The sequence below is a fragment of the Ascaphus truei genome, chromosome 4, assembly GCF_040206685.1.
Source record: "Ascaphus truei isolate aAscTru1 chromosome 4, aAscTru1.hap1, whole genome shotgun sequence".
Lineage (NCBI taxonomy): Eukaryota > Metazoa > Chordata > Amphibia > Anura > Ascaphidae > Ascaphus > Ascaphus truei.
Genome location: NC_134486.1, coordinates 133195574 through 133212551, shown reverse-complemented (window position 1 = coordinate 133212551; position 16978 = coordinate 133195574). Strand labels below are relative to the sequence as shown.

The window sequence follows — 16978 nt, the reverse complement described above, 5'->3', positions numbered from 1 at the left end:
ATATATTTATTTCCTTGCTTGCTCCATATGGGCTATATATAGGAACAAATCTGCATATATTTGACTAATTTAATCCATATTAATTTGCATTAGAGTCGACTCTAAGAGGCCGATTGCATCATGATTGACTGAAAACTCCCATTTAAGTGAAGTGAAAAGTGGGGACCACGTGAGAATATACCATAAGAGCTGAAATATTATTATGGTTACACATTTATACTGTTATTGTCTAACACTAGCATCCAAAACAGGTTGTTCTTTTGCCTGTTCCAAGACCAGGTTACATTGGTTTTACCCTCCTCATCCCTTCCAGAAAAAATTAAACAGACAGTGTAACCCCTTCAATGCTCTCATGACATCCACTGGACCTCACAAGGGCCATCACACTAATGTCCCTTCTAAAAACTAGTGAATGTCATCACCTTTTTGCTAATTTTCTAGGGTAGGTCATGTTCACTCTCCTCCTCCGTTTGGCTCAGCGGCATCACGACGAAGTGATTTGCCAAGTCAGTAGCACTGAAAGCGTTCATTTGTATGTACAGTAGTTCAAACTTCCAGTAGCCTTATTGATCCAGGACAACTGTAGCTTTGTCGTAATTTGTGTTCATTTTAATGGACCAACATGGTCATTCTTCATAGATTAAATTATATTTTACAGAGCTTTTGAAATCTCACAGATCTCTTCGCCGTATAAACTGTTGAAAAATGATGATTCTTATCAAATCCAACATTTTCATTATGTTTTCACTAGTCATCTAATCAATCCTTCCAGCATGGGGAACAGCCCTGCTTAAAAAATCCATATTAACTTACAAAAAACTATAATTTCCTAGGTGATAAAAATAAAAATATTGGTGTCTATAAGATGGTATGCTGTTTTCAGAGAACTAAGCGGTGGAAATAAAAGGAGAATTGGAATGCACGTTGTCCATGGAAGAGGAAGTGCAGTACAACCGGCTTATTAACTCATTAGAAATATTTCTTACAAACAGTAAGATGGGTTGATTGATCTGAAAAAGTATCATGGTCAGGACCCATCCTCCATTGTGATGATGTTTTAACACAAATGCAGCAATTTATTTCTAATTCCAGCACTGGATTTGTTGACTACATTACATTTAGAACTTTAATTGATATGGCCTATATTTATTGCGCCTTATGGCTTAGCACCACTTACCAAAAATGATTTGATGTTTTGTCATTTTAATATATCATTAGCATGACAGTGTGAAGATAATTTGCTTCTGTTTTGCTTTACATGAAAAAGATACTGCATATTTCACGTAGAATTAATTGGTAACTTTTGCTAAACAATATTTCATAACAACTACTGTAATAGTGGAGGTCACTTTTTTTAGATAACAGTAGCATTACCTTAAAAATTCTATGTTTTTTTTCTAATAGTATTATTAGATAATACTTACATTGTCCCCCTCGTCCCCCCTCTCTGCCCCTTTTAATGAGCTTTAATGTATTAAGTTTCCTTGGATTTCTATAGCAACCGTTTAGGAAGCAACCGCGCTTCCTCTTTTGAAATAGGCAGCCAAATTGGGTGCCATGGGAAGCAGCATCTTTGCCGATCGATCACAGGCTAACAGATTGATTGGCAGCTGAGATAATTACATTGTCTTAAAGACAAGGAACTCCTACATTCATAAAACAAAACAAAAAAAAATAGCAGGAGCAAATGCTCCTTTAAAGTTCCAAATCCTCCAGGTTGCAGATTCAAATACTTTTGTCATGCTTTGAATCGTATTTTCTTTTTCTGCTATTTCATTTGATTTTTTACTTGAACATTTACCAGGGCAAAATGTAATTGGCCTGCTACAGCTGAATGGAATGTGTTTAGGAGAGTAATGTTGAGCTCTGTTAGAAAAAAAAGCAGAGAGCCAAAAAACTAGGGTTCATTTGAGAATAGCTGTATTAACCCAGTGTTTGGCTGCTCTCAGGTGCAACATGTGGATGCGTTTACAGTGTTTGACACCTCGCATCAATATAGCAGCCATTTTGCACATGATGAGAATGCGTAGAGACCTTAAAAGCAGTATCAATGTTTTAGTCCGGTTATGCAACAACACAATACCCCATATTTACCAAGCAGTCTTCTGCCATTAGACAACTTCCGGCGCTGGAAGACACCTTACGACCCATTGACTTGAATGGTGTCTTCCAGAATCGGAACGTGCCTCATGGCAGAAGACTGCTAAGTAAATATGACTCTAAATCTACTGTACTTGTATTCTTCTATTTGTTTTGCAGATATTTATATACTGTATATGTTGGCTGTGGTATCACTACGTCACCAATATCTCATGTTTTCCTTTATTCTCTTCGAATTTAGTGACAGATTTTTTTTTGTACCACTTTGAGCACTAAAGGGAACGCATAATTACAGTACTTGCAAAATTCAAGATACTGCGAGTCTGGTGAAATTTATACTATAGGTATGAACTGTGAGAAAATATTCATCCATAAACAAATTCATGTATTCATACGGTAAGAAGAGTTCATCTGTTCCTTATGGTATAGCTCAAAGCCGGTCAGTATTAATAACACTATGTCATGTCGTGGGAGAGAAGCATATTACATTAATACGTTTAAAAGTTAACGTATTCAAATGTTTACACTATTCAGACGAAGACCCTTATAAGGAAAAATTAGATTGCCCCAAAGAAGTGTAACATTCAACAGACATTCCTACAGGATTATAAATAATGACTGGCATGTCATATTAAATAAAGCCAATGTGCAATTCACCTCATTAAAATACAGTTAGCATTTAAGGATTACTGCTTCAAACTTAAACTTTTGTGTTTGTTTTGAGTAAGCATAACACAAACACCATTTAATATTCTCACTGGCTTCTTTGTAATGAAATACATCACAATATAAAAGGTAGCGTAAGGAAGTGTGGCATTTTTGTTATCAAATCCTGCAAATGGTCATAGTACGGTATATATTACAATTGGTTATGATTCGTGAATAGAAGATGGGGAAAATATTCTTAGTTCTAAGAGATGGAGGTTTCTTGTGGTTGCCAAGTGTGATGGCCTTTGATGACACGTAATAACCTCATATGTCAACTGAAAAAGTAACAGAACATTCCAACCTAATTAAAGTTACAATCTATGTTGCCAAGGTATGAAGCCCTCTATAGAATGAAACATTTGTCCCAACAATGTGCCAGATTTTAAAAGCTGCAGTTCAAGCTGCCATTGAAAAATCTTTCATTCAATATGTGCATCAATACAATCTGCACACTGACAAGTGATTAGCTAAATTGCAGATCAATCCGTTCTCCTGTAAATCGAACAGGGTTATTTAATTCAGTTTTTGCATAGCATTGTAGGCAAGGTAGTCCAGCAATATCATGTGACTGGGCAGTTATAATATACAATTAGCGCACTGCTAAAGAGAGGGCAGGGCTCAAGAGCCAGAGCCTATCAGAAGGGGAAGGGACTTTGGAAATGGATTCTAGAGAAACAAAAATGCTTCCTACATTAGAAACATTAAAAATGTCTTAAAATTCTTTTTTTTAATTGCTATTAAACACACACGTACGATATTGCTTGAACTGCAGCGTTAAATGCAATGTTCTATGCACTGTTCTTACCACTAAAACACACACACATTTTTTTTTTTTAAAGAGGCAAGCCAAGCCTGACAATATTTGGGTGATTTTTATTTATATATATATGTGAGGAATCGCCATCCTGGCGGCCAAGGACCATCTCCTCACCTCACTGGTCCTCCGGTGACAGACACGCAAGATGCGCATTCCTCTGGCCCTGTGACTCGCGCAGAATTTGCGCGGTCTGTTCTGGCATCTGCGGACCCTGGCCCCGCCCCTCGCATGGGTGTACGACGCGGGCGCTCATCCAGCCTCCCCGTTGACGCGCGCAGTAAGCCCTGCCTCCGCTCTGTTGATCAACAGTACCAGCGTGGCAGTGACGTGCGCTCCAGGCTCCGCCCCCGCTCTGACGTCTAGCAGAACCGGCGTGGGAGTATCACACACTCTAAGCCCTGCACTCTGACCTCTGTGACACGCGCGGGCTGCAAGCAACATCCTACCTGATCAGGCTGCATCATAGGGCACACCTGTGTGCACTAGCAGCCTATCAGGTTCCACTTCCTGGTTCTGCCCTGGCTGGCTATTGGAGGCTCCTCCTTTATCTACCCTCAGTCTACACTCATTCCTTGCCGAGTATAGTCAGTGTGACGCTGTGCCTTGCTACATTCTGTTCCTGATACCTTGCCTTGTATGCCTGATTAACCCTATGTTGCCTAAACCCTGCTAGTTACTTGGACTCTCCACTCCTGATCTGGCTTCTCTCCACTCCTGATCTGGCTTGTATGACCATTCTCCTGTCTCCAGTTCTGACCTTGGCTAAAGTACTCCAACGATCCGGCAATCTCCTATCCTGAACCTGGCTACGTACACCGACGATCCGCTACTCTCCAATTCTGAACCTGACTACGCACCTTGACAATCCGCAACTCTCTTCTCCTGAATCTGGCAAGTACCTCACTAATCTCACATCTCCAATCCTGACCTGAACGACTATTCTACATTCAGGTGTGGCTGTGGGTCAGTGTTACTCAATTCCCTGCCTCAGCACCGCGGTCGCACTTTTTTTGTGGTGAGCTACGCATTACAGTATGCTCGGCCCACAAACTTCGACCCCACTGAGGTAGGAAGAGTCTTGTGCACACATGCAAGCTACTTATCCAGTATTGAGGAAAAGATTGTGGCTAGTGATTAGAACTGTTGTACTTTTACACATTTTCTCCAGGAACCTCACTCTCTCCTTGCTCCTGCAATTCCTGAGTCTGTCACCATGTCCTCTCCTCACTTGTCTCAAGAACCCTGGTTGCCCAACCCCAATCATTATGGAGGGGATCCTCACCAGTGCCGGGGATTTCTTAATCAATGTTTTATCCAATTTGAAATTAATCCCGTGGCTGTGGGTCAGCGTTACTCAATTCCCTGCCTCAGCACCTCGGTCGTGCTTCGTTTTTGGTGAGCTACGCATTATAATATATGATTAAAGCAGGGAGTCTCCGTAACTAAACCCCATTAATTTCAGCTTCCGGCGACCCCCTGCTTCCGGAGATACTTACCTGTGAATCAGGTGCCAATAGCACCTCTCCTCAGCTACCAGGCTTCACAATATGTCCGCTATTCAAACATTTTGTCCTGCAGACCAATAGGAAGCGGTGATGTCATTCGCGTGGCGTCCTAGTGGCCCATGTGATGCGGGAGCATTAAACTTTAAGGCCTTGCTTGATCAGCTGGAGCAGCTACCGGCACCTACTTCGGAGGTAAGTATCTCCTGAAGCACTGGGTCCCCGGAGATGAAATTAATGGGATTCAGCTCCGAAGACCACCTGTTTCAATTATTTATTAAAATAAATGTGCCAAAAAAAATGCACAGGCTTGGATTGCTCCTTTAAAGTGGATGAACACCGTTTGAATTCTCCAAATGCTGCACTTCAGATGCCAAAAGTAAATCATTAAAATGGAGAAATCAGTGCACTAAAGACAACAGAAAAAGATATTACAGTCACTATTAAAGAAAAAAAAATATATTTAATAAACAATTGCGTTGTATGCCAAGAGTGAAACAGCAGATCCTCATGAGGCGTCCTGACATGTTTCCCGTTCCACTTAGCGATGCATCAGAGGAAGTGAGTCAAAGGTTACACTTTATCACATATAGTGATATAGTTAAAGGTGGATTTCCCTTAAAGATCAGTGTTAGATAAGCGTTACGTCAGAAGGGGAAACATCCAACACCACTACCTCACTGGGTAGACATAATATCCATTTTAAAAATTTACTTTTAATTGGCAAACCTCCAAAAGTAAAAAGATAAACATTATAACAGAAGAATAAGCACATAGAATGTTGAAAGGTAAAAGGAGCAGGCACACAAATGGTACAAAAACTGTCTTTTCTAGCTCAACGTTTCGGCTTCCAAATGGAGTCTTTTTCAAGAGCACTCCACTGGGAAGCTGAAACGTTGAGCTAGTAAAGACATATTTATTGTACCATATTGTGTGCCTGCTTTTTTGACCTGTCTACATACTTCCAGGCTTCCAGTTTAGTACTTTAGCAGAAGCAACCCCTCCAATCTTTTGGATTATTACAGTTATTGTGTGCCCTGAGATCTCTCTCACACACACCCACACACCGACAGAAGCACAGTACACACACACCCCAACAGATACGCACACCCTAATGGCCGGCAACATTGCTTGTGCTCATGTAAATTTATATGAAAAGTAAGACAGTGATCAGAATTTCTTTGGATTGTTCACCTCTTTCCGACTGGTAGTCAGATGTAATAGTTTTACAGACTTGGGCCCCTATCTACCAAGTTATTGTATCCTTTCAGACAGACACCTTTTAGTGTTGGAAGACACCGTATAGACTATTCAAATGAATAGACCTTAAAGGTGTTTTATAGCATAGTACCACTTTGTAAATATGGGTCTTAATGATAAGACGTTGCTGCCCTTGTCCTTTTTTTCTTTTGCCGGTATTTGTCAAGTTAAAGGTAGTTCCCATATTTGGAAGGGGTGACCTCTTGCTTTCATTTGCGGTTCCATCTGGTTTCAATCAGGAAAGTCACCGCTCAATGATGGCCTATGTAACCCAAATACAACCCTCGGTTGTCTAAACAAGAAAGCAATAAATCTCTGGAATGCTACACTATTAAAAAATTATTTCATAAAGCACAAGAAAGTTTGAAACAAAACTAAATTTTAAAATCAAATAGGAGACCTGGGGCTTTTTACCTAGACTCATATAGGGAGGCAGACGTTGGATGCATTAGAGATTACTGGGACACTTTTGCCAGGAAGGTCTTTCAGCTAAACTAATTATCTAAACCTAATGATTTCACTGTATTTGACTCCCTCAAAGCAGAAAAACATGTTTCAAAATAAATCATGTAGACTCGCATAGCTTTACAAACTTGACTTTTTGTTCCATCCAGAGTATGGTCTGTGATACCGTGATGTAGAGCAACAGAAGCCTAAGGAGATTCTATGCCAATTTCATAAACACAACCCTTGGGGAATGAATCTATTTGGTTATATTAAGTAAACAATTTTTTTACAGATAATGTATCAAACATTTAAGACATTCCTTCCATAAATGTCAGACTGTCTACAGTTTTGGGGGAGGGGAGGGAGGAAGTACAGCAACAAAAATGTACTTTGCAGGCCTACAGAAGGCCTGAAAATAGCTGCATTTGTCTCTCATTGCCAATGATGTCAGCTGTCTGCCACTTGGTATATGAATGCAATTTAATTTAAAATCCAAAGGTTACATGAAAATGTATAAAGCCACTTTTTCTTGCTAAGACCTGGAAGCGTTTAAGGCCTGAAGCTACAACAGATGTAGACGAAGACGAAAACATTTTCATATAACAAACATGTGACAAGTGTGCAAGCCTGCAACTCCGTAGCAATATCATCATTTTACAAACACTAGATCAGTAGTTCTCTCCTCAGGAACCACTGACCACACCATGTTTTAGGAAAAAAACAATGCACTTGCGTACAGGCGAATGCACCTTATTTGTATGTGAATATAATGTTGGGTTGTTGCCTCAGAATGCCTATCTACAGTAGCTCCGGGCTCTGAGTAGAGGTTTCAAAATCACTGCGGCCTAAGGCCGAATTCATGGTGGCGTAGTCACTACCTGATTTCCTATTGTAGTTCCTCAAGTGTGGCCCGATACCTAAATTTGATATTTCGTGCTGCAGTCGCGTGACGTCAGCGTCACGTGAGCTGGTTTAGCCAATGAGGGCGAACCAGCTCGCCTCCCCAATCTCCTGCAGCCTAATGTACACAACACTGGGGCTGCAGGAGTGCGCGCAGCGGCGCGCACAGTAGCGTGCGCACGCGCCGCCACCATGTGCTCGGCCTAATAGATGATGATGTATACTACATAGAAGTTGGTAAATTCTATATTAGTCATGTTAAAACATTTTTATAGATTAATAGCAACAATACTAGCCTATACGTACGCACAAGCCGTTCCTAAAACTAATTTTCGACAAGACACACAGCAACAACCACAACTCATCCATAAAGTCATGGTAGTATTGTTCAAGGAGGGACTGGGAATAAAAACACAAAGGCCCATATTCACTATTCCCACATTTAAATGAATGGGAATCAAGTTATACACCCTTTAGTGAATATGGACTGTAGGCGGTTAATTGGTCAATTCCACCGGCTGCAAAACTGGGTATATACTGGGCGCCAGAAAAATATATGATTAAATTACAAATATGTTTCAGCTTTCAATTTAAAGTGTTTTTTTTTATTCTCAAACAGTTTTTTGCACCAATTTTTTTAGCCAGGAGATTTTGATATATAGACCCCTCAGTATTATTACACAATATAGGCCCATATTCATTAAGCTCAGTTAGGTTATTTAATGGAACGTTATTTACTGTGAATAATGTACCGTTATTCCAATTTTATTTCCCGTTGAAAGCATAGTATTTATACTGACGGTTGGTGAAAATGATATGCAAATTAGCCGTTATCATAAGCATACCCTATTCACTAATCTCTGTTTAGATTAAAGCTGGCAATTAAGTTGCAATATTTAGGTCAGACCTAAACCTGGTGTTAGGCATGATTTATGGCAAAAGTGAATACCTACAATAGTACATAAAATGTCATAACATTTACATTGATGCCATTTTCAATATACTAAACTCCTAGTAGCCCAAGTAGAAGCTAGCCATGACTAACTGGAAACAAAGCACTAAAAAGGAGTTAATACATAACTCATACCTAGTGTACCACTAGCCTAACTCTCACTCCCCTTCCCCCCGCCCTCACCCTGTTGCAACTGCTATGGTACAGAAGGGGCTAATCCCCACCTTCCTCCTCCCGGGGGCCTAAACACCCACCTGGGGCACCTACCCAATCCCACCTCCCTAACTCCACCACAATCCATCATCTAACAACACTCCACCCTCAACTACTGCAATCATGTACAACCCTTTAGCCAAAGCTGGCTAATAAGCCAGTAAGTCATGGTACAAAATACAAAGGAAAAATATAGCAATACAGCAAACATTTAGCAAACCACACCAATTCGAAAACATACATTGCAAACTAAAGTGATAATTCACCTTTTAAATGCCAGTGAAGCTACCTAGGCACTTTTTGCATATAAGCATGGCAATTAATTGGTTGTTAACTGAGGAAACATAAAGTTAATTCCTGCTTTAGGTAACGTCATTTTAAGTTCCCTAATTTATCGGTGCTTTGGTCTAGTGAATCAGGGCCATACTGTGTTCAATATCTCACTAAGTATTCATCCCTCTGTAACAGTAGTGGCATTACTATGCAAAGCTACTACACGAAAGTAGATTATCACTTACCTGTGAGCCTGTAGTTTCTTGGAAACAACGCCCAAGTTGGGTTTTTGCAGAGACTGGATACACATGGGATACAGCCTGTTGATGTGGGTATACAGCATGTGGCAACTGATGTTTCTGGATTGGAACACCATGGTAGGAGATCTGGGTTTGACCTGTCTGACCATCTTTTATCCTCTGTGTGGAAGAGGAGCTTTCAACTCTGGACACCTGATGGAACTGCACAGAGGCTTCTGGTGGATGCTTCACATGGATGTTTACCATATTTGGAGGAAACTTAACTGAAGAAAAAAACAAACACACAAATATATCATAAGCTGTTTAGTATTTTTCAACACTGTGTGTACTATATCACATGCTACAAATGACAAGTTTTTGGGCAGATAAATGTATGCATAAAGACACATTACAACTTACTGAACAACCTTTAGGAAAACTGTGGACATTTTTGGAAAATCCATGAATGATGACGAACATACTGTACAGTACCAACCATGATCTCATCAGATTCACATGATAAACTCATGTCAGTTTCAAGTAATTTATCTGTCCTAGGTCCCTTTACCATTCCATTTCAGTGGAAAAATATATGAATACTAGCTGTACCAAGTACATTACTCTTTGTTTTCCCCCTCCCTGTAATGCTTTGCTGTCTCTTGTCCCCTCTTCCCCACCTTATTCTCTTCTCCATCATGCCCTGCTGCTTTTTGCACTCTCTCTTCCCCTCTCTTTGCACTCCCTGCCTTACTGTGTCTGCTTCTCCCTGTGCACACTACGCTCCCTCCCTATTTATCTTATATTCTCCTTGCTGTCTCTGTTTCCTCCTACTACTGAACTTGCTGTCTCTTCTCCCCTATTTCTCCCCTATTTGCACTCCCTCCTGTCCGATGTGCACACTGCTCCATTCCCTCCTCCTCATCCCTCTGTCTCCACCTCTCCTTGTTGTCTCTTCTCCCCTCCCTCCTCCATTGTAACGGATCGGGGGACTCGCTCTTCCCAGCATGTCCCTGTCACCTTGGTTCCTCCGGCTAACCCTTCCCTTTCCTTACCTTCCCGTTCTCTACCCCATTCCCTCACGGCGCGGTCGGCACACTCCGGTTCGCGTCCCACAAACATGCGCGGTCCTCTCACTGTACGCGCACGTTCCCAGTCCCTGGTCTCCCGTCAGGGGACCCATGCCCCTCGACGTACCTCCGTCTCCTTACCTGGTTCCTCCGCTCCTTCCCCCTCTCTTACCCTCCAGCCGAGCACCTCCTCCGCGATGCTTCCCCCACGCTCTAGTGCTCGCGCACTGCGCGCCCGTGACCATGTAACAGAGGGCGCGCGCACCCGCTCTTCTTACCAATCCTCCCCAGGTACTGGCTCTGCCCCCCAGATCTTACAGGCCATTACCCTAGATTACCTCCCTGTCTCCTCCCCTACTCTCACACACCTATCCCTGCAAGCTCCCAGACAAACCCCTGTTCCACCCCTTCCTGCTATTTGTCCTCCTTCCTTTATAACACCAGTCTGTCCTCTCTTTCCTTGCTCTGCATACAGTAGCTTTCCTGTAGCTCCTGTGCGTGCAGTGTCTATGCCCAGCTCCCTTGTCTGTTTCAGCTCTGGTTCCTGTCCCTGTCCTTGTTTGGATTCCCTTGGTTTGAACTTGAAATCTGCTTTGGACTTTGACTACGCTGCCTTCTCCTGCCCTTGAACCTTGGCCTTCGGACATCACTACGCTGCTCTCTCCTTTCCCTGGACTCTGGCCCTTGGACAATACCTTCCGATCTCTGGCGCCCCGGACTCAGCAAGTATAACGTTAACCCTTACTCACCAGGCCCAGCAACGCAACTACCACACTCCGGCATGCCCTCACTGCTGTGGGTGCGTGTTATACCCTTACCCACCTCAGTACTGGGGACTGGCCAGATCTGCGGGCATACAGGCGTTACGTCCATCATGCGACATGCGTCCTCCTCTTTGCACTCTCTCCTCCCCTCTTTGCACTCCCTGTCTTACTGTGTCTGCTCCTCTCTGTGCAAACTACACTCCCTCCTCTCCTACTCATCTGTCTCCTCCTCTCCTTGCTGTCTCTCTGTTGCCTTCTCCTACTCATCTTGATGTCTTTCCACCCCCATGTGCACACTGCTCTCAGCTGTCTCTGTCTCCTCTCCCTCCTTGCTGTCTCTCCTCCCCTACATCATGCCCTGCTCCTCTTTGCACTTTCTGTCCCCTCTCTTTGCAATCCCTGCTTTACTGTCTCTGCGCCTCTCTGTATAAACTACACTCCCTCCTCTCCTACTCATCTGTCTCCTCCTCTCCTTGCTGTCTCCACTTCCATTAAAATCCCCTGCCACAGTTTCCTGGGTGAGTGAGAGACTGCTCAGTGTATAACAGATGGGGAGAGATTTATGTATCTATAGCTTTATTTTTATAGCGCCAGCAGTATCCTTAGCGCTTTACAAAGACAATACAGTACAGGAAATTATAATACAACTACCTTTTGTGCACGGCTTCGCCTGGGGAAAGTAATATTTAATACATCTCCCCGCCCCTCCCCCTACTCCGGCACATCTCCCCACTCCCCCCCATCCCTGCTGCTGGATGTAGTGCGGGGGGAGATTTGTCTGTGTGTGTGTGTGTGTGTGTCTGTCTGTCTGTGTGTGTCTACCTCTGCTGCCGGAACATGTCTTTACCCCCCTCCCCTCGCTGCCGGCACATCTCGCCGTCCCCCCCATCCCGTTGGTACATCTCCCCTCGCTGCCAGCAAATTTTCTGCCCCCCCCCCCCCATTGGTACGTCTCCCCCCGCTGCCGGCACATGTCACCCCCCACTTTTCCCTCCCGCTAGCTGGCACATCTCCCACCCCCCGCTGGCACATCTCCCCCCGCTAGCTGGCACATTTCCCCTTGCTAGCTGGCACATCTCCCCCGCACATCACACACACACAGCCCCGATCCAGGCAAGGACACGACCCCTCCCTTAGTAGCCATGCCCCCCTCCCCCCACTCCTGCTTGTCTGGGTGTCTCTCTGGAGCCTGGGGTGGTGTCCGGGGATATCTCTGGGGGGGGGAGGGGAGGAGGTTATCTGGGGGTCTCTCCGGGGGGGGTGTATCCGGGGGTCTCTCTGGGGTGGGGGTTGTATCCGGGGGTCTCTCTGGGGTGGGGGGGGTATCTGGGGGTCTCTCTGGGGCGGGCGGTGACAGCCGGCGTTACTTAGCACGGACTTGGCATGAGTTAACCTGGCCGAAGTTACCTTTACCCCGCTTCACCTGACAACTGGCGCAGACCATTCACAGCCTGCCTTTCCCGCCCTCACCCAGTTGCTATAAGGGGGGCGGGGGTGTCCAGGGGTCTCTCTGGGGCACGGTGTGTGTGTCCAGGGGTCTCTCGGGGGGGGTGTCTGGGGGTCTCTTTGGGGCGGGAGGGGTGTATCAGGGAGTTTATGTGGGGCGTTTGGTATCCGGGGGTCTCTCTGGGTCCGGCGGTGACAGCTGCCGTTACTTAGCACGGACTTGGCATCAGTTACCCTGGCCGAAGTGAGTCTCTCTGGGGCGGCAGGGGGGGGGGGATCTGGGGGTCTCTCTGGGGCCGACGGTGACAGCCAGTGTAGCTTCACCTGCCAACTCCCGCAGACCAATCACAGGTTACCTTTCCTGCCATCACCCTGCGGCTGTGAGTAGAAAGCAAACATCAGATGTGTGTTTCTGGCACAAACACGTCCCCTCCCTTAGTAGCCACGCCCCCCCACGCCCCTGCTCCTGCTCTAAGAGATTTGCTGGACATGAGAATGTCCATAATTTGGGAGGTGAGTCACATTGGAAGCTCAAAATAGTTGCGTTGACCTACAAACATTCTTGTTAGGTGACTGTCACAAAATTATTTAATGCAACTATAATTCCGTTCATATGAAAAATGATAACATTACCTTTAATTCCTTGCTGACCTGTCACAGTCAGTGGTAAAGTGTGTGTAGAATGAATCACATGAGATCCTGCAGCTTTCAGTGCATGCTGTTGATGTGGATACTGCTTCTGCAGGTTACCATTCTGTATCGGGATCTGACAGAGTTTGCCAGTAAAATTAGGCGGACACTGACATTTGTCTCGAGCGCTGCACTGGCCTCCGTTCATACAAGGAAGATGGCAAATCACTGGAACAAAAAATGAAAGATTTCCTTTTAGATTTTCTCAATAATGTATTCAGACATCACTTCACCAACATGCCATCTTAAGGCTTTTCCCATTTCTTGTGGCGAATCTCAAAGAGAATATTAAGATTTGTGAGGCTATGTACAGCAAATAAAATATCACTTGTGAGCACATTTACATATCTCAGGCAGTTCTGCAAACCTGCTTTTCCCCATGATCTCTTAGCATACAATGCTTCCACTGCAGCAAGGGATTCAGGGTAATGACATGCAAATGAGCACACAGTGTGTCAACTTTTTCTTCGGATCCATTTTCCCAGTAATGGAAGAATGTAGCTCAATTTTCATTATTAGAACTAAAATCTTCCAAAGTAGAAACAAGACAACTTAACAGCATATTAAATAAGGGTCTATAGGATTTATTTATTAAACTGCAACAATGCCAAATCAGGACATCATCACACAAACTCTCACCGAAGTTGATACTTTCGCAATTTAATGAATAAACCCCTATAAGTCAAGGCATACAAATGCTCTTTTTGCTTTAATGCAGCAGTTGAAGACGGTTTTTTTAATTATTATTATTATTATTTTTCCCCTTAATATGTGCATGAATACAATCCACACAATGATTAGTAATGAGCTAAGTTGCCGATCGATCAGCAAAGATTCGGCTCAGGGGTTCACTAAATGGCTGTCAGTGCAGCAGAAGAGGACCAAAGATGCAAAGTTCTGTTGGGAAGATCATGTGACCAGGCAGTCACTAGATACAATTGGTGCACAGCTAGAGAGAAGGCAGGGCTCAAAAAGGGGTGTGCCAGAGCCTGTTTCAGAAGAGGAAGGGGATGTGACTTTTTAAATGATTGCTATAGAAACAAAAAAATCTTGTTACATTATAATACATTCAAAATGTTATTCAGAGTTGTTTTTTTTAATGCTTCATGTATTTTCTCATAGTATAGAACTGATTTATTAAAAAACAAAACAAAAACACATGTAGGATATTGCTTGGTCTGCAGCTTTAAAATGTACTGTAACATCCACATGTATGAAGCCTCTAACCATTTGGGCACCCCAAGATGTAGTCACTATATTATAGGGTCTGGCACTCCAGGGGCCCCATGACATAGTGGCTACACCATGCTCTACAGCTTATATTGCTACCTGCTCTTCAGTTTCCGGGTTAAATGCTGGCATATCACTGCACTGTGCTGGACGGCGCTGTGGCACCCTCCAGCACTCAAAGGGTTATACCAGTTTTGCTCTGGCTGCTGCTGTCACTGAACTGACAGTATCGCATTTAAAACTACATAATTGACTGTAAATCTGCCATCCAATAAGCATTTTGAAAACGTGTCCTACACGTGTATATGCCAGTCTGAAATGTAAGGAAGGTTTATGAACCAGCACCAAATGTAAGACACTTGATTAATACATTTCTCACATTTCATGCAGACAGAAACCAAAATAAAACACACTTTTCTGGAGCTTGATATACAACCACTTTGGACTGACAATTTGAAAACACGACATAGATAAATTCAAGCTGCAGGTAATTTCAAAGTTTGTTACTATACTCTTTAGCGTACACAGCGTGCCATAAATCGTTGTTGAAAAGAAAAGTTTGCAAATGATTAAATGTGTGCATCATTTCTAGTTTAACTAGACATTGTAGCTGACTACGGGTGAGAATCACTCCGCACACCTAGTCTGCATCAACTCAATGTTAACCATCGTTCATCTGTGGCCTTATTTCTTATGTCTTGACCTCCAATATTTTCTTGTGTGTTTCCTATGCATTCTTGAATTATATTGCTTGGTGTTTATCACCTCCCAGCTTCAGAGACCATATTTCATGGAACAAATACTTTCCCAAATACCATGACACTTTCTTCTTCAGCCAATTAGCATGACCTTTTGTTCTATTATTTCTCTTGTATGGAAAATGCATTTGAATGCTTCATGTCAACAGCCTTAAGTATTGCATTATCCAATTCACTCTTGTCTTACAGAATGTACTTAACATCTGTTAGACACTTTTAAATGTCTTCAGGTGTAAATCCTTATCATCCTCTCAGTTGATGTACAGTATTGAAATCAATAGTACAGAATTCTAGAGCATGACTATGAATTACACTGACTCTGAAAACAATGACACTGAGGTTGATGCAGTGGAACCTGGTTCAAACCTTGTATGAGCTCCTCGTGACATTCACAAATCCTAAGTGCAGCATCCCGCGCACTATACTGTCATTGTGAAGCGCTTTGAATCCCATTGGGTGAAAAGCGCTATATGAAGTAAAGCTATTATTATTTCAAAAAAAAGCTGAAATACAATATATGGACCATATTGACTAAACAGTGCTGTGCCATAAGTCAGCTTCCGGCATGGGAAGACATCTTGCCGTGCACTCACTTGAATGAGCTGTAAAGTGTCTTCCCTTCTTACATAGAAACACTTGGTAAATAGTACATGGAATTGCCCCTTCAAGTACCTTTTAGTGAATATCCATAGTATGAGGAGAAATGGATTCACCTTTGACGAAAGATAGCCCAATGTAAAACCAGGTGCCTTGGGACAAACACTATTTCACTATGCCTTGTGTAACAGGGGACTTATCCCTGTTCACAAATGTGCCTCTAATCCAGCTGTGTGGTGGTTAACTGCTGGTAGCAAATTAACTAACACCACCTGCCTGATTAGAGGTGGTAGAAAAAGCCTGCCTTTGAGACAGGAAGTAACTCCTTAGCTCTGACTGAGAGCTAAACTTGGGAGACAGAGCAGAGATTGTCTTTGACTCTCACAACAGTCTTAAGCCCTGCCAGAAGAAACAGCAGAGCTGCTTACAAGACACAGGGAAAACTTCTGAACCTGAATGCTGACACACCCTGAGGGAAGGGAGCTGAACCAGAGAAGATTTTCCCTCCAAGGAACAGCTAAGACTTTAATTATTAAGAAACTGCTAATATCTGCTTTTTTCATGCTATATGTTTTGGGGCTGCGAGACATGCTTGACTTGGGGAGTTGTGAATTAATTGCATGGTATTTTCACTAGAAATACTCCCAAGTGAATAGAAGCTTTGCCCCCCCCCCTCCCCTTGTGTTTGGATGATTTCCTGATTGAAAAGGAAAAGGCACAATAAAGCCTATTACAATTTCACCTTATAAAAGCCTCCAATTGTGTACCTCTGTGAACGTCAGTCTACACCTTGGTTCTAAAAAAATAAATTCCACCAAGAAACATAATGACGCTAGAGTGTGGAATTAGAGGCAGACTTTGGATGTTGTCTGTGGTACAGATATGAAAATGATATGTATAGAAAAATTACACGCATATGCCACTTTTGTACATCATAAATAATACAAAATTAAAAATGCGTCAAAATTGTCAGTCAACTTTTCCTTGGCATAAAAAAAACAAATGCAAGTAGATG

At 43.1% G+C, this 16978-nt stretch overlaps 1 protein-coding gene across 6 annotated transcripts in view; it reads right to left on the bottom strand.

The window, feature by feature from the left end:
* Positions 1-16978, bottom strand: part of LTBP1 (latent transforming growth factor beta binding protein 1) — a 415460-nt gene that overhangs the window by 183425 nt on the left and 215057 nt on the right. For all 6 annotated transcript variants that reach the window (XM_075596619.1, XM_075596618.1, XM_075596617.1 and 3 more), the window contains 2 exons: positions 13322-13546; positions 9418-9695 (listed from right to left, as the gene is read on the bottom strand). In XM_075596619.1, the coding sequence (XP_075452734.1) occupies positions 9418-9695; positions 13322-13546 (503 nt within the window). The remainder of the gene's footprint in view (positions 1-9417; positions 9696-13321; positions 13547-16978) is intronic.